The sequence below is a fragment of the Cariama cristata genome, unplaced genomic scaffold, assembly GCF_000690535.1.
Source record: "Cariama cristata isolate BGI_N322 unplaced genomic scaffold, ASM69053v1 scaffold3269, whole genome shotgun sequence".
Classification (NCBI taxonomy): domain Eukaryota; kingdom Metazoa; phylum Chordata; class Aves; order Cariamiformes; family Cariamidae; genus Cariama; species Cariama cristata.
In genome coordinates this window covers 1-24,130 of record NW_009635044.1, presented here as the reverse complement: position 1 = coordinate 24,130, position 24,130 = coordinate 1, and the positions used below count along the sequence as shown (strand labels likewise).

The 24,130-nt window shown below is 47.8% G+C and overlaps 1 protein-coding gene across 1 annotated transcript; it reads right to left on the bottom strand.

Annotated features, from left to right (window-relative positions):
• Positions 1-991: 991 nt before the first annotated feature.
• On the bottom strand, positions 992-21,992 carry VASH2 (vasohibin 2; the record flags this gene model as incomplete). Its single annotated transcript, XM_009707358.1, has 4 exons — positions 21,907-21,992; positions 19,469-19,525; positions 10,565-10,639; positions 992-1,406 (listed from the first exon to the last, which is right to left on the bottom strand). Coding segments are annotated over exons 1-4 (600 nt in total), but the record flags the coding sequence as incomplete, so codon positions are not given.
• Between the last annotated feature and the right edge of the window lie 2,138 nt (positions 21,993-24,130).

Genomic DNA, 24,130 nt, shown 5'->3' with positions numbered 1-24,130 from the left:
GGCAGGAGAGGTGGCAGCAGGACATAGGGGCTATGATGCCGCTGGCGACACTCACCCCAAGGTCAGGGCGAGGGGACAGGTGCCTCAGCCACAAAGGCACACGGCTGCTACGTAGGAGCCATTCCTCAGCAGGGCAGGAGACGGGAACCCAAAATAACTTGGACGCAATGCCACATGCCTCTCCACAAGAGCCAGCCCCATACTTAGCAACACACCTGCTCTGCTCCCGCTGCCAGCAGCAGGCTGGAAAGGCACCAAATCCCTTTCCACCATGACCACAACCAGCTCCTCACCCACGCCAGCCCGAGGCACGGTCAGGGACACCCCTCATCCCCCCAAGAGCTGCCAAACCCTCCAGCCCCTTGGCAGCCTGCCCTGTCTCCCTGTTGTTTCCCTCTGGGCTCTTCAGTCCAACCAACCAGTGGGGAAGCCCCAGCATGTCAGGGACTCGCTTTCCTCACCCTTCCCATATAACTTACTTTGCGATTTAGCTGAGGGTGGTGGGCATCAAGCAGGGCAGGGCAAGCCCACCGGCACGCCCTGCAAGGAGAAGCAACCACTGACATGACTGCCCCATGGCACCCCTTGCAGCTCAGGCGCAAAGAGCTGAGATCCCTACCTGCGACCACGCTGGCCACCCACCCCAGCAGCTCCAGCAGTGATGGTTCTGCCCAGCCACCTTCTCCCGGAGTTGTTGAGAAAAGCAAACTGGGCAATAGCTCCTTGATGGCCAGGGACAAGTATATGGGTTCAAGTGTTTCCCAGGCTGAAGGGGAGATCCTTAAACCAAACAATAGCTATAAGGGCTTGAAAACACACCAAACTCTGTGGGAGAATCACGAAGACAGATGTAAGCACACCCCCAGCCCAGCTGATACCACCTTAATCTCAGGCTGATGTCAGTCTGCTGACATGGAGCAAGACCAATCTCTGCAGGCTGGGACAAGGCACACCCACCTCCCGAGTCCACCGCCCAGGCACACGGACCTACCTTCATCCTCATATCCCTGGCAAACTTCTCCAGCTCCTTCTTGACTTCTGTGCGCATCATCTTGGATACATTGAGGACCAGCTGTTTCCACTCGATGGGCTGAAAGCTGTGCAGCTCATGAGGGACGTATAATCCAATTTTTACTTTTTTGACTGAATGCAAGTACTTTTTATAGGAGTCTTCAAATTCAAAGATGAGGTCGCTCAGATTTCGATAAGTTAGAGGTTTGTCCATCAGATCTGATCGTCTGCTCATGCCGAGCGAACCGTACCGGCCATTGCTGCTCAGGCCGAGCGAACCATACCGGCCATTGCAGTAAATCCCAAGCACCACATGATGAAAATAGTTCCCTGAGAAGTGGGTTTTAAAGCTGATGGGGAATCGTTCCACAGAGGGCTGCCCATTCGTTAAGTATCTGGCATGTACTGCGTCAAGGCAACAACGGTGCTGGGAAGGGAGCGTACACAGTTACACCTGTAAGACATCTTTAGCAGAATTTTTTTTAACTACCACAGCAAGCACTTTCTTGCAAACACAAATTTAATCTTGCCGTGCCCCAGAAACAGTCAATACTGCCAAAGCTCATTTCACTGCATGGAGAATAAGATGCAATGGTTCAGACAGGGAAGGGCCTGACTCCTAACCACGCTTGGGAGGGAAGGAAAAAAAAAAAAACAACAGTATTTGAGTCAGCACACCAGAAGAGAGACCACTCTCCCCAGATCTGTGGGAACTCCCCCCATTTGATACCAACAAACTCCCTCACTGCCAAAAGGGATCAGTGTTGCCCTCTGTTTCACACTAGAGCTTGGTACAACTCAGGTTATTGATCCTCATTTTCCCACATCTTCAAACATTAGAAAAAAAAATCTGAATTTATTCCTTTCCAGGGTGACAGTCTGCCTTTCCACCTGTAAACTGGCCCTTGGCATGGCCACTCCTCATACAAGAGTGTTTTTGCATGTTACCCTTGTAACGCTTTGCTGAGACAAACAAAGTAAAGCTCCCAGGCAGACAATTAATTAGATAAGCAGAGAGACATGGTCAGGAACAAATGTTTTTAAAAAAGCAAAACATGTCCCCTTTAATCACTGGCTGGCCATTTCAAATGCACCACATGCAGAGGCCGGGGCCAAGCTCCATAAGGGCACAGTAGGTGATCTCTGAGGGGAACTACGCACGGGTCCCTGGTCATCTCCTCAGGAGGCTGCTGGCCTGTGCCAAGGGGACAAGAGACCGAGATTCCCTCACGCAAGCGGGTTTGCGTCAGCACCTATGTCACATGAGGCTCCCTGCTGCTAATACCCACATAGCTGAAACTCACCCTGGCTCCACATGCTGACACCCGGCCCCAGGGACAGCAGGTGCTCTTCCCCTCTGTGGCTGAGGCTCCCACCCACGCCTGGGGAATGGAGGGATGACCAGAAAAGGCTGCAGCAAGACACTGTTGCCTGTGAGAAACTCCAGCCAGAGGCTAACTCCAGCCAGAGGCACCTGCTGTAACCTTGGAGCCATCCCCGGAGGCAGATGCCATCGAGGCAGTCGGTCAGAGTGATGCCACTACAAAACACTGGCCCAAAGGGCAGCACTGCCAGGATCACATCAAGGCAGCCTGAAGAACGGAGGAGTTGGGTCGGTTTCTGCTGGAGGTGCTGCTCTGGGGATCTCCAGCATCCCTCATCCCCTTACCCCGTGCCCAAAAAGGAGGTCTTTAACAGCAGCGAAACAAGAGCCGCTGCACAGCTGAAATGTCCTGGTATGTTACTGCAGCCAGCCTTCTTCCCATGTCTGCATAGCACGGCTGCCCAACAGCTGCTGGGAAACTGAGAACACAAAAAGCCTTTGTACCAATACCATAAAACATGTTCCAGGCTTGGTTCTGGTTCTGCCCAGCCTGACACACCATCTCACCACCAGTGCAACTCCCTGGGATACTGACCCCCACCTGCACCCCGCATTTCACCTCTTCTCTCTACAGGGATGCAGGAAAAGCATCCAGCAGCTCTCATCGGTCTCTAAAGCATTTTCTCAAGGGGATATTTCACCCACCTCAAGCTTGTTCAATTTCACATATTCTAACTTTTGCCCTCCAGGTGACCACAGAAACCAACTAGTGAGAGATTCATGAACTGCCCAGAATCTGAGGTGAAGAGCAAGGAGTTAAACCTCTATACAAAGGAAAAAATGCAAGAAAAACACATTGGCAAAAATCTTTCAGAACAGCCACAGGGAAGCTTTTCAGTTCAACGTCAAACTTATTTGATTGTGTTCAGTGCTAAATGCCATCAGCTTTAGCAGTCTGGAGAAAATGTATTAGAGGGTATAGAAACAGACACCACTATGGGTCCAGCTCCCGGTGCACTTCAGTATCTGTATGACAGCAAGTGCGGACGAGCGTGCAAGGCAGAGCGCAGACCTCCTTCCCGCGCAAACAAGCCCTCGCCCAGCCAAGGCTGTGTGTGCCCACCTCTGCCCATCTGCTGCCGCACTGACAAACACAAACGCCCTGCAGCAACTGTCAAAGCTCACCCTGATACCAAATACACCGACATGGAACTACACCGACATGGAACAGAAATAGCTCTATTGCCTTTGGTGGTCTTGCTGGATTACTGTTGCATTAGGACTATCTTCTCCAAGAAAAATCCCACACCATCGGTAGAATTAAAGATTATAAATACACTGCAAGGTCAGAATGGGGCCCAGTGCCGTTATATCAACTGAAAAACTCAGCCCACAGTCACCTCATTTAAAAGGTCACCTTGCTCCAGGTCTTAAAAGGAGCATCCTGTGTACATCAAAGTCATGTTACAATAATTTGTGTCCTACAGACAGATTCTTGCAGAAGCCTATTGTATTTATCATTCTGTGTAACTGAAAAAGCAGTATCTTTTATTAACATCTATGAAGCTTTCAAACATTGCCACTATTTTCCCCCCTCATTATGAAAGAGTTTTCTCTCTGCTCCCTGAGTGCCTTTCTATTAAGTCCACACAAAGCTTTGGTGGCCACCTGCCACACATACACACTTCTGCCACAAGGTCTCAGAGAAGCTGCAATTTAATCTCATTAAATACTAGGTAGGAGCAAAAGAATCTTTTGAGGATGGAAATTACCCACCATCAAATAACCCAGCAACAACTGCTGTGGAAATTAACCTTTAGGTACAGGTTGTTTCTGCTGAGTGACTAGTTAATGACAGTCCCCACCCGAGATGAAATACACAGCAAATGGGCTGGAAAGGCACGTCAGATCATCCCCTCTGTCCATGCATCATTATTATTTCTTTTCCTTTCTGCTCTACCCAAGGAGAGCTGTATTGTGGCAAATAAAAGGAAACAACGCAGCAATGCCGCAGCTGTAATCACACTTTTGAGCTGGGACTGTAACTGCAGGATGGAGAGTCAGGGAGTAAATTATGTGCCACAATAGAGAAGCAGGACAGAGCAGGAGAGGGCAAAAGCAGCTGTAACGAAAGCTTGGTGGCCTCCCGATCCCAGGTCTTCACGTAAATAAAAGCAGCAGAACAACAGCACTGAGGGATGTTGATCTCCCTAGAGATCACACAAGAGGGACACTGATCTTCTGGCTGGCCACCTCTTGCCCTGATATCCCTCCTCTTCTCCTACACCCAGGAAACATACAAGGACGATACCTGGAGCTCCACCAGGCTCTCAGAGGAATGGATTGGTATGGCATATCCCCATCCCTCGGAGATTCCCAAACCCTGTCCACCTTGACTCTCATCTCTTCTGCAGCCACAGACTAGTCCTTCAACCTCAATTTCTTCCACTCCCCAGAGACACTAATGCCTGCTGGCCAGAGCTGCGTGTATCAGCCAACTGATAAATTCTGCTCTCTTACCCCATGAGGTTGATTTTGAAAGAGATAGGTTTGGGTCAAAGAAATGTGAGAAGAATCGGGCCCAAAGCATACAACATGCTTTGGGGGTGACAGACTATTGGAGTAAACCAGTATGGGTCTATTAACAAGTAGGCTTTCTTGAGCACACCAATACTTCTAGCAGCTTGCAGAAAGGGCCAGGTTTCCCATGCCAGCACACAGCTTCTACAGATCTGCAAGTCGACACAAAGACACCATCCTCTGAGCCACAGGTTGTTGTGCTTCCCGTAGTTCTATCACCTTCACCGCCCAGACTCACGCACAACCTAGCCTGGATACTTGAGAGACATTCAGATCCCAGACTCAAATACAAGCAAGACCTGGGATACAAAACCTGCACTCCGGCCACCACCTGGATCTTCCTGGGCAGTGGGGCAAATGAGGAGTAGCATCCTTAGTCAGTTCAAAAGAAAAGGGGAGAACTAGTTAAGGTGTTAGCTGAGTCAACTCCTTAGTTTTAAAACTCTGGAGCAGAAAGCATCTGGATGAGTTTTCTTTAAATCTCCACAGTCACACAATGACTCAACCGATGTTCCAAAGGTTTGGGGTTTGTTTGTTTGTTCTTTCTCCACCTCCTGGTGAACTCCAGTATCAAAAATGTCCCACAAAGAAGTCCCAGCATCTTCGCGCCCAGTACAGACCCTGCCCTACACAGGTGCCCCACTGCAGAGCACAGAGCAGTTCCCAGCCAGAAAAGAGACTTGAAGTCCTTCATCTTATTTGCCAGCAGCAACTTTTTCTAAAAGTGTTCTTTTCTTGCCTTTTTTAAATTAATAAATAATCAGAGCAGGATCTTTCCATGTGCCAGCACTGTGGCTCCAGGCTTCGAATATTTCTGGAAATAGCAGCTGACAGCACCCGCCAGACAGCAGCTAGCTCCCCATGGCTAGGTAAGCTCGAGTCACTTGCCACCAGCAGTTTTCCCACATCTGCTAGGAACCGCAGCCAGTTGTACAGGAGGTGAGGAGACACACTGCAAGGACCTCAGTCCACCTGCATCTAAACTGGCTTCAACTGGAGTTTAGCTGGGGGAAGAAAAAAAAAACCAACACCTGGTGCATTTGCCAAGCTGACAGGCAGCAACTGTACTAGGGGGACACTAGCAGCAGGTGAGGAGACGAGTGCCATCCCTGCACCGTGCCCCCTCCCTGCAGCACCCACAGGGACCCACAGGGCAGGGGATGTGAGGAGACTCTCTTCCTCAGAGCCCCGAAGGAAAAAAAGCCCAAACATCAGACAGCACGCCACAGCCCTGCAGAGCCCGCAGCAGCTTGAAACAAACCAAGACATGCTCAGCTTTCAGATATAAGTGCCAGCACCAACTGTTTGACCAAACCAGCCCGCCAACGCTGATGCCCGAGCGAGTCTAAGCACCCAGTTATCCCACAGCCCAGACTCGCAAGTGCTTCACCTCCAGCTGCAGGAAGACCCAGCATCACACCTGACTCCTTCGGGTGTCTCTGCTATGAGTTCCACTCTGCCTTCCACTCTGCCAAAGACAAAAAAGGGAAAGCCAGATTAACCTGATATTGAGCAAAAGAGTGCCCATTGCACTGCTTGTGCTAATCAATTTGTTATTTATTAGTTTGAAATTCTCCCTCATTTAACTCAGACAAGATGACACTGCAGTGCTTCATGTCTTGGAGCCCAGCAAGGGTGGTTTTTGCTAAAGTCTGGTCAAGATGAGCACAGAAAACCACAGGGTGTCTCATCCCCTCCTCTCCTGATGCTCAGAAGGGCTGGGAAAATGCGAGCAGACGCCGCGAGCCATCGCGGCAGGCTGTGCCACGGGGCACGAGCAAGCTGCAGGCGATGAGAGCAGGCTGAGAGGAGCAAAGAGGCAGCTTTATTTACGCTAGCAATGCTGAAGCCGCTAACTCAGAGTGAGGAGGTGGAGCTAGAGGAAAATAAACATCATGCTCCAAAACCATCAGGAAAGGCTTCAGTAAAAACAGAAGAGCTGTTTTTCCGAGCAATCAAGCAACTGCTCACAATGTCAGAAAGCCTCCGACCACCAGCAGTAAACACTGGGAGAAGTCTCCCACCACAGCCTGGAGTCAGACAGCATCTCCCACAGGCTCCAGGAGTGCCGAGGTCCCAGGCTGGGGATTGCTTATTGTGAGACAGAGTGCTACTGAGCCCACATCTGGATGCCATCTGCACCGAGAGTCGAGGGTCCCCCCGGCAGCTTCAGTGCCTACGAAGGAACGGCTTCAAGCAGCTGGCTCAGCCTCCCAAAGCAGGACTGCCAGGCTGGCATCGCTCAAAATGAGGCGCCTGTTCCCCAGTGCCTGGCTGCAGTCTGAGATGACTAGCTTAAGATTTGACCGTGACAATGGAAGCAATTAAAAGCTCTCTCCCAGCTCTTCCCAGCTACCAGAGGGGTTGTAGATATTCAGCAGGACCCTCCTTGCCCATATGTCAGCTAGCGATTGGGTCAAGCTGTGGACAAGCATGCAAGAGCAAAGAGAGGTACTGTGGGGACATCAATATCCTGCAATGACTGCAAGAAACTATCCCACTTACTGAAAACACTCACTCCCAGCCTAGGGAATTACCTACTAGGCAGGAGGAGCAGGATGGGCCCAGGCCTCCAGTGGTGATAAACATCATCCACTGATTAAATACGCAGAAGGTATAGCACAGAAACTATCAAATAATTTCTCCCTCCTGAGGCACTTCTGCTCTCCTCTCCCTCATTTAATGATATTATTGGACAAGGAGAGGTCTAATACACTGCATGGGTCTGACCATTACCTCGCATGAACTGGGAGAGGCACGCTGAAGGCAACGGGAATGAGCTACATCCACCCAACAGACATGCTTTGCGAGACTCCCTGAGGACGGATGCACTTCCCTCTCCCTGTCTGTTATTTTGCTCTCCCCATTAAAGTGAAAACAGCACAGATAAAATTCCATTGGCACTTTTTAGTTTACTATTCCCTTTCTTGAGCACAAGCCATTTGAATCCTTGCTCAGAAAGAATGGGCTGAACGCACTGTTACTCAGCTGACTTACAACTGAACTGAGAAATGCCCTGGGGAGGACAGCAGGAGGAATGCCCCTGGTTAGGCACTGACAAGCAGACCATGTAAGCAGAGAGGTACAAAGCCAGTTGAGACAGCTACACAGAGAAGACCCATGCAGATTGCGGCAAAATAATATTGGAAGATCTGTACAAGCTTTCAGTCATCTCACAGCATCTGCTCCCTTGGTGTGTGCAGACAGGGTAGCTCAGTATTTTAACTCCTTGCCCTATAAAAACACTTCAAAATCTAGTACGAAGGCAATTGTGCAAAACTTAATTCTGCACCAAGAGGGATTACAGAAGCGTTTTATAAGAAGTCACATAGTAAAAGGCAATTGCACAAGCCAGCAAGCAGCTCAATTAAAATGACATCTTGCTAAGCTGCTCTGCACGAGTCAGCCTTTGAATGAAGGCTCACGCCGAGGGTCCACTGTAGTAGGCTGTGCTCTTGTCGGTATCCAAGCAACGTGACAAAGCCTGCCAGCACACAAATTACAAGCAGTACGTTATTTCCAGAGACAGAGAAGGGAACCAGAGGTTCTGAGCAGGGATGCTCAGCTCGGGCATATGTGAAGACATTGGTTTGACACTCAGGAGAGGGTAAGCGCATCTCCTATCTGGTAACCACCTGACCTTGGAAAGCAGGTCGCAGCTGCTGGCCTCACCATGTCCACATTCAGAGGGTAACGCTGAAGATCAAAGTCTCACAGCTGAGAAAAATCAGCAAACTTCCCCACATGCTGCTACACAGATGCATCCCAAAAACCCACATGGTGCACATGCAGCATGGCACCACGAGGTTCGGCATGGACACAGGCTTCATACCAGCCGCTTTCAAAGCGCACATATTCAGATGGACCATCCACTCACCACTGCTACATTCTTTGTGTACCCACACCTCAAGCAAAATACTTAGGTTCTATATTGCATGGATCTTTTAAACTTTAAGATATCTGTTACTAGACCACCAGCCCAGCAGATAGTCCCTGTTCTCATACAGGAGACTTCCAAGACAGCAAGAAATCACAAGAAGACAGGACTGTCCCATACCCTCCCCTGCCTAAGCCTTCTCAATTAAAAAAAAGTTTTCCCATAAACTTTTTTTTTTAAAGTAGCATCTGGAGACAGAAAGGTTCACTGAAATCTTAGAAGTCTGAAGAAACTTCATAGCTTTTGACTATTTTGCTTCCCCCACTGCTAAAAAAAAAGGAGGAACAGAAGTCAGGTTTGAGGCAAGCAGAAAAAAAAAACTTTCCAAATGAAAATAAGATGGTCAAAGCCTTTAGACCAGCAAGAATACTTTCAGGTTATCATGGTCATCTGTACACAACTAATCACCCTGTGCTTGTGTGGCATGTGGAATAATCAGTTCAGTACTAGAAATACAGCACTAAAAGCCACACTGACACTGCAGAGCAGCATCAACTCCACCCGGGGATTATTTCCCCCATCCCTTTCATCCCGAAATAGTTTGGGACACAAACCTGATGCAAGAGCAAGCACAACATGTTGATCCACTGACACCATTTCTGTTTCTAGGAGGGCATCGGTTTGAGTTTCTTGCCGACATCAAGCCCCCAGGACCCCCATCCCGCTAGCTGCACGCAGACCCTGCCAGCATTCCCAGGGGAAGCCCCGCCAGCCGGAGCCACCTTGCAGACTCTGACCTGAAGCCCATCCCTGGCACACGGGGAACAGCACCCGGTGCCCGCCACAGACCTCCCAGGGCAGCGAGGACCCCATCCAGCAACCAGTGTGGCACACCCCACACTTGCTGAGCCCCCGTCCCCTTCCGAGGGGTGCCAGCCAGCCCTCCTCCTGAGCCCGGCCCGGGCGGTACCCGCCGGGCTCTGCCGGCTCCTTCTCCCACGGGAGGGGGCAGCAGCAGCCAGCGAAACGCCGCAGAGCTGCTTTGCTTCGGGGCTTATGTTGGGTTGGGTTTAAAGCCGACTTGATCTCTTGTAGTAAGACGTATCCGGCATACACTTACTCCTGTAACCCTGCCTTGCCCTCCTCTAGCGTTTTAGGATGATGCAGGTCCATTTATCAGTGACAGCACAAGAGGGTCAAGAAGCAAGTCAGTCTCTAAATGAAAATAATATCCTTGTGGTTTTTTTTTTTCCTTGAGATTGAATAGGAAGCAAGCATTATGTTAAGGTAAAGCTTAAATGTTTAACTATAATACGCATATGTTTCTGCACAAAGCACAGATGCGGGCTGAGACACAAAACTAACATGACTTTGCCCTGTAAACATGAGACAAACATAGGACAGAACCTGTGTTCCTCAGATGTTACCAAGCTCCAACAACAACCAGCAGAGAAATACTAACGAAGAAAACAAGGATTGTGTAGACAGATGCTTATCTGGGCACTTTGGGTCAGAGCCTGACATGCAGATTAGCAGGGCAGGAGGCAAAGTCAGCACGGCCAGAGCATGACACTCGTGAACTGGGCACACGGCATCCAAACTCAGCTACTGACAAGCCTAGGCAATTTGGCACCTTGTTGACCAATACCACGGCAGTTCCCCGAGCTGCTGACACTCACCTTTGGCTGTGATCCATCTCAAACACCATCCAGGAAGGGCAATATATTAAACAGCACTGCAGCAGAAAAAGTCACAGGCATGCAAAAGGATACATCCCCAGGATAACTGCTTCAAGGCATTTGATAGGTAAGGACTCCCTGGTCATTTCTTTTGCTGTCTCCATTAACCTAGGACAGAAACAAGAAAGTTTTCAGTCCTTTCAGTTGGAGCATTTGACAGGAATCAAAGGGTCCTCTCGTACACCGAGAGCCAGGTGCCTCCGGTTCTCATCTCAGCAAGCGCCGATGAACCTGATTCTCCTCTTCAGCAACTTGCCAGAGCCCTGCTGACTTCTGGAGGATGGCAGGTGGGGAGGGGTTCAGAAAGAAAAAAAGGGTGTTTGCCATCCCAGTGCCTTCCAGCCCTTGAAGATATGTTGGAGGAATGCAGTCCTCTCTGCCTCTCCCAGCAACTCCATAAGCATCACTTCAGACTGTAACACAAAGCCCTGCTCAGATGCAAAAGCTGGCAAGCTGGCAATCATGCAAGCTCCCACAGCAGGACCAAGTTTAGCTTATTTTCAAAATAACCCTGGCTCTCCTCTGGAAAAAACAGGGGAGAGGATAGTTACATCATGGCCCCCTGAAAGCTACAAATGCCTCTGTGAGCCTATAGCTGTAGATGCAGACAAGAATTTAATGCCTTTCTAACCAAAACCTGCACTGCAGAAAGCTCTACCAACACAGACACTTCACACCACCGTAAGCTGAGCTATCATCTTGCTGCTGCTCCCCACGCCTCCTGTGGACTGGGAAAGTGGTAAAAAGCATAGGATTTTCTGCAGGACTGCAGGAAACTATGCATGCCCAGGATCTTACAAGTTCACAAAGTTTAATTACAATATGGACCCTTATCTCTGGAGTAGAGTTATCTGACAGGGACAACACACTGATGAGAAACAAGCAACCTAATCTCAGCTGAGAAATCAGTTGTGCCAGATTGACACAGCACCATCAACCAACTAGTTATCCTATCCCCTTCCACAAGCAGATCCCAAAAACCTGAAAAGTTAAAAAAAAACCCCAACACAAACCCCACCCTGGAAGGAGATTTTAAAAAGGCCAGAAAAGTCATATTCAATCACACACACCAGAAAAAAAAAAGCTAAAAGCCAAACCAAAGGGCTTCTATTTTGAAGTCTTCTCTATCCATATCTTTTCACTGAGAAGAGCTTTGTAAACAGATCCCTACTCCAAGGAAACACCAGATTAAATGATAAAAATATTTGTAGTAGAGAAGATGATGAAAATATGCATCTGAAACCATTAGAGCCTGTTTTTCCCACTTTCCAATTCACCCACTTCATGCGTTTTAAACCTTGTATGAGTGCTAATGGCAATACAGCTTCCACCGCTATTACAGCCTGTCACAGCCATTCCGTGTCCCATTTATCCAAGTTAGAAATTATCTTTTCATTCGTAAACAACTGCCCTTTACACTCTGCCTGCAGTACAGAAGACAAATTAGAGTTAGCCTGCCTCCTACACACTCACAATCAGCCACAGAAACCCCACTGCTGGAAGCACAGAGCAGCTCCGGCACGGGCGCACAATGGGGTCCCTTCATCCCCCACAGCAGCTCCTCAGCGCTGGTTGCAGCAGTACCCGCTGCAAAGCCCCGTCTTCGTCCAGAGAAGTATTACATGCAGATGATGCATGGGAGGTATCCATGAACAAGATGATCCATTGAATTTCCTATCTTTTAACTCAAGGGGAGTTAAAAAAAGTCACAAGTGACTATGAATGTGCATCAGAAGCAAGAAAAAGCTTAAGTTGTAAACCTATTTAGCTTCAAGCCATTTAGTGTGGTGTATGCCTGGTTAACATGGTTCAAAGGACAGGGAGAGCATCTCCTCAGGTCTACACCTACAGTGACCCTGCTGCCAGCAGGCAAACACTGCAACCTTACTGGAGCTGCCTCATCACCACATGCAGCATCAGGTCTCTTAACGTCTGCTTTTATAATCTCACTGCTATCATGATTTCAAAGTGCTGTCAGCATAGAGATAACATTAACGGATCCACAGCCAGGGAGGGAGTCTTGAAAGTAATTGGCTTAAATGAGCAGCCAAATTCCTACCAACTTATCTGTCGCAGCAATGCTCACATTATTTAAATACTAAGTTGTATTTAACATGCACTCTCTTTGCAAGCCACATACACGTTGGTTCTGAAGCACAGCTCTCCAGGACACTATAAGGTCATTAAGACAGATTTCAATCAAACAGGAAAGGTATTTTGCTTGCTTAAAAACACGCTGCCCACTAGTGCACAGGTACAGCAGCTGTTCCTTGTGAGACTAGCGGCAGCCCTCCCTTCCCATTACATAACATCACGGCATAGCTGGGCTTGGAAGGGACCCCGGGAATCCCTCCTGTCCCACCTCCTGCTCAAAGCACCTGGATCCAGGAGCTGCAGCGGCTGCTCAGTGGCCAGCTGGGACCTGGCAGCTCAGAGATGGCCACAGCCTCTGGACCGTGACAGTGATGAGGATCTGTGCAAGGGGAGCATTGGTCAGGAGGCATCACCAACGATCAGCGAACGGACATCTATCTCACCCACAGGACAGGTTGCACCCTCGCCCGCATCTATCCCAGAGTCCTGGGGAATACCCTGCAAAGTTTGCTTTTTCTCTGCATTTACAGCACAGGCCACAGGGTTTACACAGATGACCCAGTTCAATAGCCACTGAGAGCTTTTCTTCTGCTTTTAACAAGCTTGAGATGAAGCATGGCCTTAAACCCCATGTTTGCATTGGAAGCAGAGCCTTTGGAGAACCCCCAAGCCACCGCTCTGCTCAAGGTAGCATAAGCCAAATCTAAATCACTCCTCTCAGATAATTTTCCAACCTACTTTTAACCGGTTTCTCAAAGGCTTGGGAACCCACCAGTTAATCTATCCTATGCTTAACCTTGCATCTAAGAAGGTCCCCTAATATTTAAACTAAATCTTTCTTTTTCTGCAATTTAAAGCAGAAGCTATTTCTGCTATCCACAGTGAGCATGGAGACCATTTATTATCTCTCCTCTTGCAACAGACATTTGTATATGCAACAGGCTGTAATTTACCCTCTCCTCTGTAAACACGAGAAAGCAAACACAGATATTTTATTTTTTTTTTAATCCCTCCCTCTCTCACCCTAAAGTTTCCCCCCTAGGTCATGTTTTCTAGAGCTTGGGCAATGTTTGTTGCTTTGCTTTTGGATTCTCTTCAACTGACTCGCATCTCACAGTCCTTCAGCTAAGCCCACCACATCACAATACAAACAGACCAACTTCCTTCTGAATCCAACTTTCAGTGTATTTTTGCAAGCAACCCAGCGTGCTGTTGGCTTTTTCCCTATTGACCCACACTGAATGTTGGGGTTTTTTGGGGGGTGGTTTGTGTGGTGTTTCTTTTGTTTGTTTGGGGGTTTTGGTGGTTTTTATTGGCGGGGCGGGGGGGCAGTGCATGTATTTTTTTTTCCCCAGATCAGCTCCCTCTTTGCAAAACTAGCCTCTCGTTCTCTACTGTGTGCTCCCACAGCGGGGTATTCCCAAAGACCTCCTCTTCATCTGCCCTTACTAAATTACCTCCTGTTTGTTCCAGCCCAGCTCTCTTACCCTTCAAGATCACTCTGAATCCCAACTCCACCTTGCAAAGCCTTGTCACCTTGTCCAGCCTGGACTGCAAAGCACATCTATTAGCAGACAATTAGTCTTATCCATACCATTAATGGAAAAACATTGACCTGGGACAGAGGCTGCACACCTCAACTGACAAACTGTGCTAGGGAAGAGCAAGCTATTGGTTAAGAACCACTTTCTAAGAGCTGCTTTTCGTCACGTTGGGTCCTTATGTTAAATAGTTTTATTTAGACTCAAGGTCTCTGCCTTATCTGGAAGCTCCCAAAAGCCATACTAAAGCAAAGAGATACCACGTCCACAACTCTTCCTGATTGACAAAAGCTCTTACATTCTCATAGAAGGAAATTATCAGAAACAAACTGTGCCAAACTAAATTCATGTTGCCTATCACTTACCCTGACACTGCAGATAAACTCAAAAAGTTCCTAGATTTTTTTTGTTTTTAAAGGCTGCTTTTTTGCCTTCCCTAGTTTCCAACAAGAGCACCCATCCTCCCCACACTCTCTAACAGAAGTGTTAATGGTTTGGAGGTTGTTTGTCAGTTCTCTAAGTGATCTAGGACAAATGACGGAGCATCCAGCTCATTTGAAAATAACTCATTACAAGCACTCTTTGACTTGTCCTTTCCCTATTTCCTTTCACTCCTCCATTCTTGCCATGCTGTCTCAGATGTTAATCATAGCCAGAAAGTCTGCACAGTTTAACTTGTGAATGAAGATTTAAGGAAGGCGGAAAAGAATTAAAAAACATCAAGCATTTCAATTCCCTGCCCAAGCAGGGTTTGTTTCTGGGATTTTCTTTAAATCTTTCCAGTTATCTGAAAAGATTCCACATATATAGATTGTAAAGTACTGCATTAGCTATCTAATATCACACATAGCTGGGAACTAGCCCAAAGCCACCCTCTCCACAGACCCCAGTGAGCATGGGGGCAGCCCATCTCTTCCAGTAACTCGAGGGAGACTGCTACAGTCAAAAATAAGCACCATGCAGCTTCCCTCTTTGCGGCATTTACACCACTATCTCAAGTCTGCCAGGCAGATCTCTATTCCAGACCACAGTGAACGCTTCTGCTTCTAACAAATGCAGCCAATGGGAACAGGCTGCACACTCTTCCCTCGAGATCTAGTCCTTGGCAGGCAGTGGTATTTCCTTGTTAATTGACTCAAATTTCTTTCAATGTTTTCAGGAGCCCACCTGGATTATCTCCCTTGGTTTCTGCAGTAAGAGAGGGCCCACAGAGGAGATGGTTTTGCCCCTTTAGGATGTTTTCTGTTTAAAATGGCAGTGTCTGCAGACATCCCATGGGAACCATGAATTCCTTTTGCTCACAGATTTTTCACTAGGGCATCCCATTTCATACACAGGTTAGAAAAAGCTTCAAACCTTTCAGGATACTCAAAACTGGAGGATCTCACCAGCTGGCACCCATCACTCTGGAGTCACTTCAGAGATGACCATGCTGAGGAGGAGAGGTTGCCCATTATCTTAATCAGAAAGACTCCTACAGACTTCAGTTGAAGTTGTATTAGTGAGATCCTCCAGAACATTTTCCACAAACTTCTCCTTCCCTAGGCCCCTGTACTTGCATGAGGTCCATAAAATCTCCCTCTCTCAAGTTTTTCTAAGCTCCTGGCAGTTTTATTCTTCCCGATGAAGCTAAGAGAGAAGCAAAAGGCATCAACAGGAGTAAAATGAGATAAAACAACACAGCAGCTACTGCTCCCGTGAATCTTCTCAAAACCAGTTTGCTTCAACAGCAAAAGCATTTCTACCACGTGCTGAATATAGCACCATATCTGTAACATTCTCCCTTTGCACAAGACAGAAGCAGATGTTCAAATGCCTTATGCAGTCTATTGTCTGGAAATGGTATGAGCCCATTTTTCTTTACAGCCCCGTCAGGGTTCCTTAATAACATGGTGTGTTGAAACAGTATTATTTTCCATCCCCCTCCTTTGCTGTTATTTGGTTGCATCGCTCCCACGTGACTGCTTCTATCGCACTCTTTTATTGCGATTGATTACCCATTATATCTGCAGTCACTGAATGTCTCTCCATCTTCACAGAGCAGCTTCTGAGCTGTAATTTCTCAAAGCCCCCAGAACTGACCCAGACATCAGTTTTTGCTTCAGTTGCAGGTCCCGCTGATCAGCAGGCACTTAACTGGAGGGAACAGCACAACACCGCATCTATCTACACCCTCCCTAGACACTCTGTGGAGGACAAAGGTATTTGTTCCTCATTGTGGTTCATGCCTGCAGCCTAGAATAGAAGCTTGCAGAGGGCTTATTGCCCCTTGTAAAGCCAGTAATAAAAGCTTGTTGGCATTGAATTCACAGTTACAGGTATTACTAGATATCCAGAAATACACTTTTTTCTAAAGTCCTTACATGATTTCTAAGCTTGGAAGCTTTAAAGAATGGCTATTTCAGTTAAAGGTACCTTTTATTATCAGATCGGTTATACCAACAAAGCTGTAATATAGGTTTTGCCAGCATAATCCTGTATGGGAAAAGGAAAACCAGACCTATCAGCATCTGAAACACTCGTATCGCATGCATATGTATGTATGATGGATCAGCAGAGCTGAACACCACAGGGTGCCCTTTACCTACCCAGTACGAAAGGGTACATCACAAAGCCTGTGTGAAGGACACCATCCCGGGTCAGGATACCCGTATACTCAATTAGCAAAGCACTCGTATGGTGGATGTAGCTACACCTGTAAATCTGGATTTTGTGCAAATACAGCAAACTCAGGCAAGGTTAGACAAAGACACAGACACATTTTTCAGACACCGTTTGCCAGTACAACGGGAGTACCACCCACAGTTTGAAGGTGATAGGATCACATCTCTACCACCCCAGCTCACATAGCTACGGCAACAGAAATCTAACATTTTCAAAAGTGTTATCTGTAGTCTAGACAAATGTACAGGGTGTCTGGCAGTCTAGAAGTAAGTTGATAGCTAACAGTGATTTTTTCTTAAGAGAGATTGTAAATACTGAATTATAGCAAGCCTGTGTCTCTTAATGTTATGAGTTCCTATAGATAATTTATGTTCTTCCTAAGCGCAGCCACGCATTTTTATTTTCTCATGCATCACACCAATGCTGACAGTAAATCTCTATAATATCTAACTCTCCCTCCATAACAGAAAAACTCATTAATATGCCCCAGCTGCTTTATGACACTTTCACACGAATTTATGAATATTCAATTTCCATCTAGCACTCAGCTTCTTTGTGTCCAGCCACTGCTCTTGTAATACTTTCATTAGCTTTGAACCCTCATATTGTGAAATAAGCAATATGTTTAATATCAGTAAATCACAGCTCTGGAAACAGCCTCAACTTTCAAAAGCTGGTGGCAGCTGGAGGCGCTCAGCATCTTACCTGATGCAAATACAAACTTTATCTTGCAGCAAGCGAAGCCTTTCACACCACAGAAACCTGCTCAGAGCAGTGCTTGTCGCCCCAGCACAAGACACCTGTTGCCGCCACACTGGAAGCAGATTTCTTGCAAAGTAGAATACACTTCCCAGAAAAAACTTCCAGGTGTGGGCAATTTTTCAGTTCTGATGAAAATTGGCCGGGTAGCAGGAGAACAAATCACCAAGGACAACTGCAGGAGAAGATATCCTCGGCTGGTACGAACAGCCACGTGCCCCAGATGAAGGAAAGGAAAACCTTCAGGGACACCTCAACATCACAGGGCAATCAATGCGTTATTCCTCTTCTCAAAGTTGAAGAAACCAAGACAGGGCAAGCGCTCGAGCCCTGCTGCAGTACAACAGGATCTGGGCAGCTAAGCGTGCTCCTAACAGCTCCACTACTCCTAGCATTCCCATCCATCAGGTCAAGGAGCAAAGCAGCACAGGTCTTTGGACTTAACACTGTGCCAGTCCAGCATATACCAGGGGCAGGCAGCTGTGCCTGGCCAGCCGGCAGCAGCTGTCCTGAGGGGTTGGACCATTTCCAGGGGCACTCCCCTTAATGCTGCAGAAGTCCTGCCATCACATACCAAGTCACTCACAGAAGTCCTAACAGCAACAGGACAAGGACAGAAGTCAGACCTGAGTCCCCAGGGAAACACTAAGGCAGGTAAATATTGAGGAAATGGCACCACTTCGGAGAGGATCCAAAGCCATGGGTACATCTCCAGCTGTGAGCACTATATTGGCTCTCTTCCAGGAAAGAGTAAGCCAGGCTTTCATCCAGCCCAGGAGGACGCCAGCCTTCACTTCACGCAGTGGTGAGTGCTGGGCACAACTTATTTTCATCCTCCACTTCCTCGGAAAAAAGTAAGGGGACAAATTTAAAAATGACCAGCCTGAAAATTGGTTTAAGCTTCCATAAACCCATCTATCATTCAAGGCACACTATTTCTTCTAAACTAGTTCGACCAGTGCAGTGAACATTACATAGAGAAAGGAAGTGGGAAAGATTGCTGTCAGCAAGGTGAAAACCTGATGTGCAGAGCTGGGATGGGAACTGGAATTTACAGTGACAGACCATTAGATTAATGACAGACAGCTGGGGAGAGCAAGAGACAGGCCAGTCTACAGGAGTAATTATATTCTACTTATCTAAATTTCACCCTAAAATAAAAGCATAAAATTGTCAACATCACTTCCCGCCCTAACCTGCTAATTTACTGGGTCCTATTAAAGAGCTGTCCTAAGTATGATGCAGTCCTTAGATGCAAGCGATCCCAGCTTTCTGTTGCCAGGTTCCCTGCACACATGTTAGTACTTATATCGCACAACTCATCACCAAACAGCCCAAGAGTCCACCACATGGAAAGAACAGCAAGATGAGCAGCAACAGGAAGGGCACAGCCACAACTTAAATGGTCCATTGTGATCCTTCGGGGGAAAGGACTGCGCCCGAGACGTCAAAATTCCTGCAGCCTTTTGCACAGCTGATCTCTTCTTACCATCAGCAAAGGGCATTACCATGCAACCAGAATATCAGGACTTACCTAGTTTCCATAAAAACAGCCCAGCCCTCCCAATCCAACACCAACAAGCAAGAACTGAGAGTTTTCCTAGCACTGTGCGTTCAGCTTTGGCCTACAGCTACACAGCTCTGACACGGCTGCTGAGCAAGACCAGCCCTTCCACTCGCTAGCTCTCGATGGGTCCATTTGCCACCTGGCAGCAAGCTGGGACCCTCCTTGCAAAGGCAGCAACATACACTGGCAGAGGAGCCGTGGCACGGAGGAGACAGCCCTCCCATACCACGGTGCTACAGTGCTTAAATGCCAAAGGTGATCAGCTGGCATGATGTGGGAGAAGGGCACTAGACCACTTCCAGAGACACTTACCCACTGAGAGGTCTCGTTTTTCTAATCTCGAAGAACTGTGTTCCTGTGTGATTGTATCTGAATTTCATCTGTTAAAGGAAAGTAACTTGAACAGCCAAACAATAAAATATCAGTGCTCGAAAGGTGAATTTCAGTTCTGATTCCCTGTTGAAGCATAAAACAAGCAGTAAAAGCCATTGACTCTCAACAGAGATGAAACCCTGGCACGTGAAATAAAGCAATTTTTTTACTTTTGTTCTTATATGACATATTAATCAGCATTAGGTGGAAAGTCAAGCAAAAAGGTAGGTTGTCTCAAACGACACTTAAATTTGACATTTGAGAGTTATGAATTCTCTTTTCCTCTAGGTCTCACTCACTATTAGGTTACAAGTTTGAAAAAAAAGTCTCCCATTTGGGCAAGGGAAAGCTTTTATAGTATACCCAAATCAATCAACATAATTCATGGTTTGAAAGAACTTATTTCCTTTGTAAGTTTTTAACTCAGGCAGCCACATAGCTCACATATGACCTGTAAACCAAAAGCACAGCAGCTGCATCATTTACACCTAGGAAATATAAATCATTCTCTAAAAAATACAATGCACTTGAAATAGAAATAACTAGCTAAGTGCAATTCAAGAATGTTAGCTAACACTATGAGCATGGGAGAAAAGTTCATCACAAAGGATGCCAGCAGACAGTCACCCATCAACCAAACCTCATCACCACCTGCCTAGGAATGCAAGCTACTATGCAGCAGCAGCACCACCAAAAGCAGCCTCTTCCCTGCTCCTCGAGCATAGCTGTTCAAGCAGTAATGCAGTAAATCAGGTTAGGAAACTGATCTGTCCAGTAAAAACAAAAAAAAAAATCCCCCAACAACAACCACCAAAAAAAATTAAAAAAAATAAAAATATCACACCATCCACTTACTTTCACTAGGTTATTTTTTCAGTTGAATCTGTTCCCCAGCCTAGTTCCCAACACGGCCATGAGAACATTCACACCAGTAAAACGGTGGTGGTGATACCAGGGCAGAAAAACAGGTGACCCCACGGAGGCAAAGGGTACTTTGTGAGGCATAAATAGCACAGCTGCCAGCTGTATAACCGTGGTCTAAATAAAAACTCCAGCTCACACCAGGATGCTCTGAACTGACTTCAATTAGAGTTCAGAGTTCTCCAGAAACAAGGCTTTACTTCCCTCCTGCCTTCAAAACCTAATTCATGAGGCCCTTTCAGAGTGCTCTGAACAAAGCATACAGCCTCTTTTAGCCCTCAAAGGAAACCCAGACCCTGTTCCCCAGCCCACTTTGAAGCTTTTCTGAACACAGATCCAAACCCCACGCCTAAGGCCTACTCCTGCTATGTAGCAGAGTGCTGGATTTTAAAACCACTGGGTGGGAGGGAGGAAATAATATAATTTTTGGAGTTGTGTGACACGGTCTCCTCTCCAGCACGACCCCACTGAGCAGCGAGCCTCTCGTCCTGCCCAAGCGGCTGACATCCAGAAGGGAAATGCACCATCCCCCTGCAGAACAGGCTGGCCCCAGCTGTCCTCCCCACGGCAGCTGCTGCGGCTCAAACCCCTGCTGCCGCCTTGATCCCAACCACTGCGCCCCAGCAGGCTAACCACGCCTGCTATTTTTGGATGCTCTTCCAGCTGCCACCCATATCCTTTCTTAATCCTTCCCAGGACTTTACATTCATTCCTCATTCCCACTGCTTCCCCCCATACACACACAAAAAGGGAGAGTTTAGAAAAAATGAAAACAAAGACAAGAGCAGCATCTGGGCCAGCAACGGTCTCCTCCAACACTATCTGTCAGCAATGGAAACAGTCAGGTATTAGGCATGGGGCAGCAACAGGGAGGTTAGATAGAAGTGTACCTCTCTGATGACCCCCCCCAGGCAAGGTGGGACATCTGGAAGAGGGGATTCCTTTGGTCAGTTCCTGTGTCATGGGCAAACCTGTCCACCTCGGGGTCAGGACAGCTGCTTGTGCCCCCCACCCCAATGGCAAGCACTCCTTGCAAGCTGAGCAAGCAGGCAGTCCTCAGGGAGCCTGTAGAGGCTACCAGGGCAGAAGGAGAAAGTGTTTGCCACAATACTGGCTCTCCCTTAGTCGCTTTACGACGAGATGCTGTGTTATCTCTCCAGGCATCACGATTCGATCATAATATCCTCATAAACCAACTTCAAAGTAAGCATTTCTACACCCACCAATGTCACTTCAGTTAAATTCTTCAGTATCATTTAAAGTTAATTATATCTCCCAGAGGACTGCTGTGACAAGCTCAGCGCTGCAGGTGCTATCACAAATCCTTAGAGGCATCCTTTCACCCTCAAATGATCCCAAGCCCTCAGAACCAGCTAGTGCTTGGGTAAAGCCTCTGTTACTTCACGCCAGGCACAAGCCAGCCCTCTCTATGGAGACTACATCCTGGAGAAGGATACTGCAGCATCTTCATGTAGGTCTGTATTGCCTGCAGCCATTCTGGGATCGACATGGAGAGCTTGTAGTTTGGCACCGGCGGCACTGAGGGCTGGACACAAAGAAAGAGATAAAGAGGTTAGATAGTTACCGCTCCCTGCAGAGCAGATAAGCGATTTACTTGGGCAGTGGCATGCGCTTAACGCAACGCAACGTGGCAGCACAGATGGCTTAAACCCCACGTGAACTCAAGCATCAAAGTCATCCCACTGACAATGATGGCTGCCCATGCACCAGAGCCAGCCCCATCCTTGCCAGTGTGGAGAGGCCAGGGCAGGCCCCTCGTCATGGCCACCACCGTCCTTCAAACATCAACCTACGTGAGCAGGCAGTCCAGCGCAGAATGCCAACGCTTCCCATTTTTCCCCTCTAGCACAGGGCAGTTTGGATAAGCAGAGTCGCAGCCCTGGCTCTGCTGTCCTCCCTCCCACAAGAAGCCATTTCAAGTCTAATTTTTCGTTTCCTCTACCACAAGAGAAAGATAAAAGGAGACAAGGATCCCAGGCTGCATAATTTCCCATCTGCCGCACGTCAGCGGCACACTTGCTGGGCAGGGAGCACATGGTACCTAGAAGACCACCTGGGACCCAGATATTTAACGATATTAATGCACTTAAAGATATAGACTGGCAATGTAATAGGATATTTTCAAAATCCCATAAGACACCTGCTTGTGCCTAAGCACTTTAAGAAGCTGGGCCCTCAATCCATATTTAATCCCCACAGCTATGTAGCTCCTGAGTCTGTAACCATGCAGGAAAGGGGCACTTGTCCCAGGTTTCCTTATTTTAGAGGCAAGACTGCAAAATATGGGATCAGCAGATGTTAGTGAGCAGCGTGGCTAAAAAGAAGTTAGTACTATTCTCACAAACATAGTGGAGAAAATAGTTTATTTACATATTAATGCAGACCCAAATTCAGGAACCAGCAACTTGGACAGCTGTGACAAGGCAGAAAGGAAACCATGCGGTGTCTGTGGGCCCACAACACCATTACAATAGTTTGAAGATCGTACAGTGAGATACCAGTGTTCTAAATACACTTCAAGTCAGCGATTAGAGATAAGAAAAGCAAGTTCAGGCAGCACGGGGCCACACAGACTTTCCTCTCTGGTTCCCACCTCCACCAAGACGGAGGGATTGCGTGTTTGCTCTTAGGGAGCGTGCACCAATAATCCCGAGATGACCAAAACCCAGCATTTACTACATGTAGCTAGTTACTATAGTCAAATAGTAAATACACCTTGGAGAAGTGGAAAAAAAAACCTAAAATAGAGACTCCTACGTTACTGGCACACAGAAACATATTTTAAGTGGCAAGCGAACAGATGGCCAGGCCTCCAGCTCGCTGCCGCCATCCCCAGCGCCACACAGGAGACCGCCTGCACGCACGGGTTTTCTCTCCTCACAAGTGGGAGTTATGAGCAAGAGTCGTTAGCACTTCTTAATCACAATTTCCACACTTCAGGTCTTCATTAGAGGCAATTTTTTGGTTTCAGAAGTTGCTTCTGCCCCTGGCCCCTTTGGGGTCTGTGTGAACTGTTCACCTGCCCCGCCTGGTACCAAGGCAGGCCTCGACTCAACACAACTGACAGGCTCGAGTTTTGGGAGCAGCAAGCAGCTGAACGAGGGAATTGAGGCAGGCCTGTCAAATCCTTGCAGGGGCAGTCATTTCTGCTCTGATATAAACACTCCTTGTCTTCAAAGATAAAGAAACTCTAGGGGCACGCATTGCACTCAGACGACATGCCAAGGTAACGGGAGTCCCAGTCAGCAAGAGGCTCGGCTGCTGCAGAGCAGCTGGGGGGGACAGCACCCCTTTCCCAGCCCTCCATAAAATGGAAGCCCCTGCCCTCACCCAGCTGTGGGACAGGACAGCATCCCATAGGGACCGCAGCAGTGTGGAGGGACGCAGCCCTTGCTGTAACCCAGAGCAGCCACCCTCGCCATGGGGGTCGGGTTTGGACTTGCAGGCGAGGTGCTTCCCTGTCTCCAAGGCGGAGGATCATCCTGTCAGCCCAGTACCGGGGCACGCTCAGGTAAAGAGAACCAGGGTTTTCCCAACTGCTGACACATATCCCATCACCTGTCTGTTAAAGTTACCTCAGCATGCCTGCTGAGCCCGGAGGCCTAAGCCCCTCCAGATCTCGGGTAACGCAGGAGAAGCAGCCATCAGTCCTCCCCCACA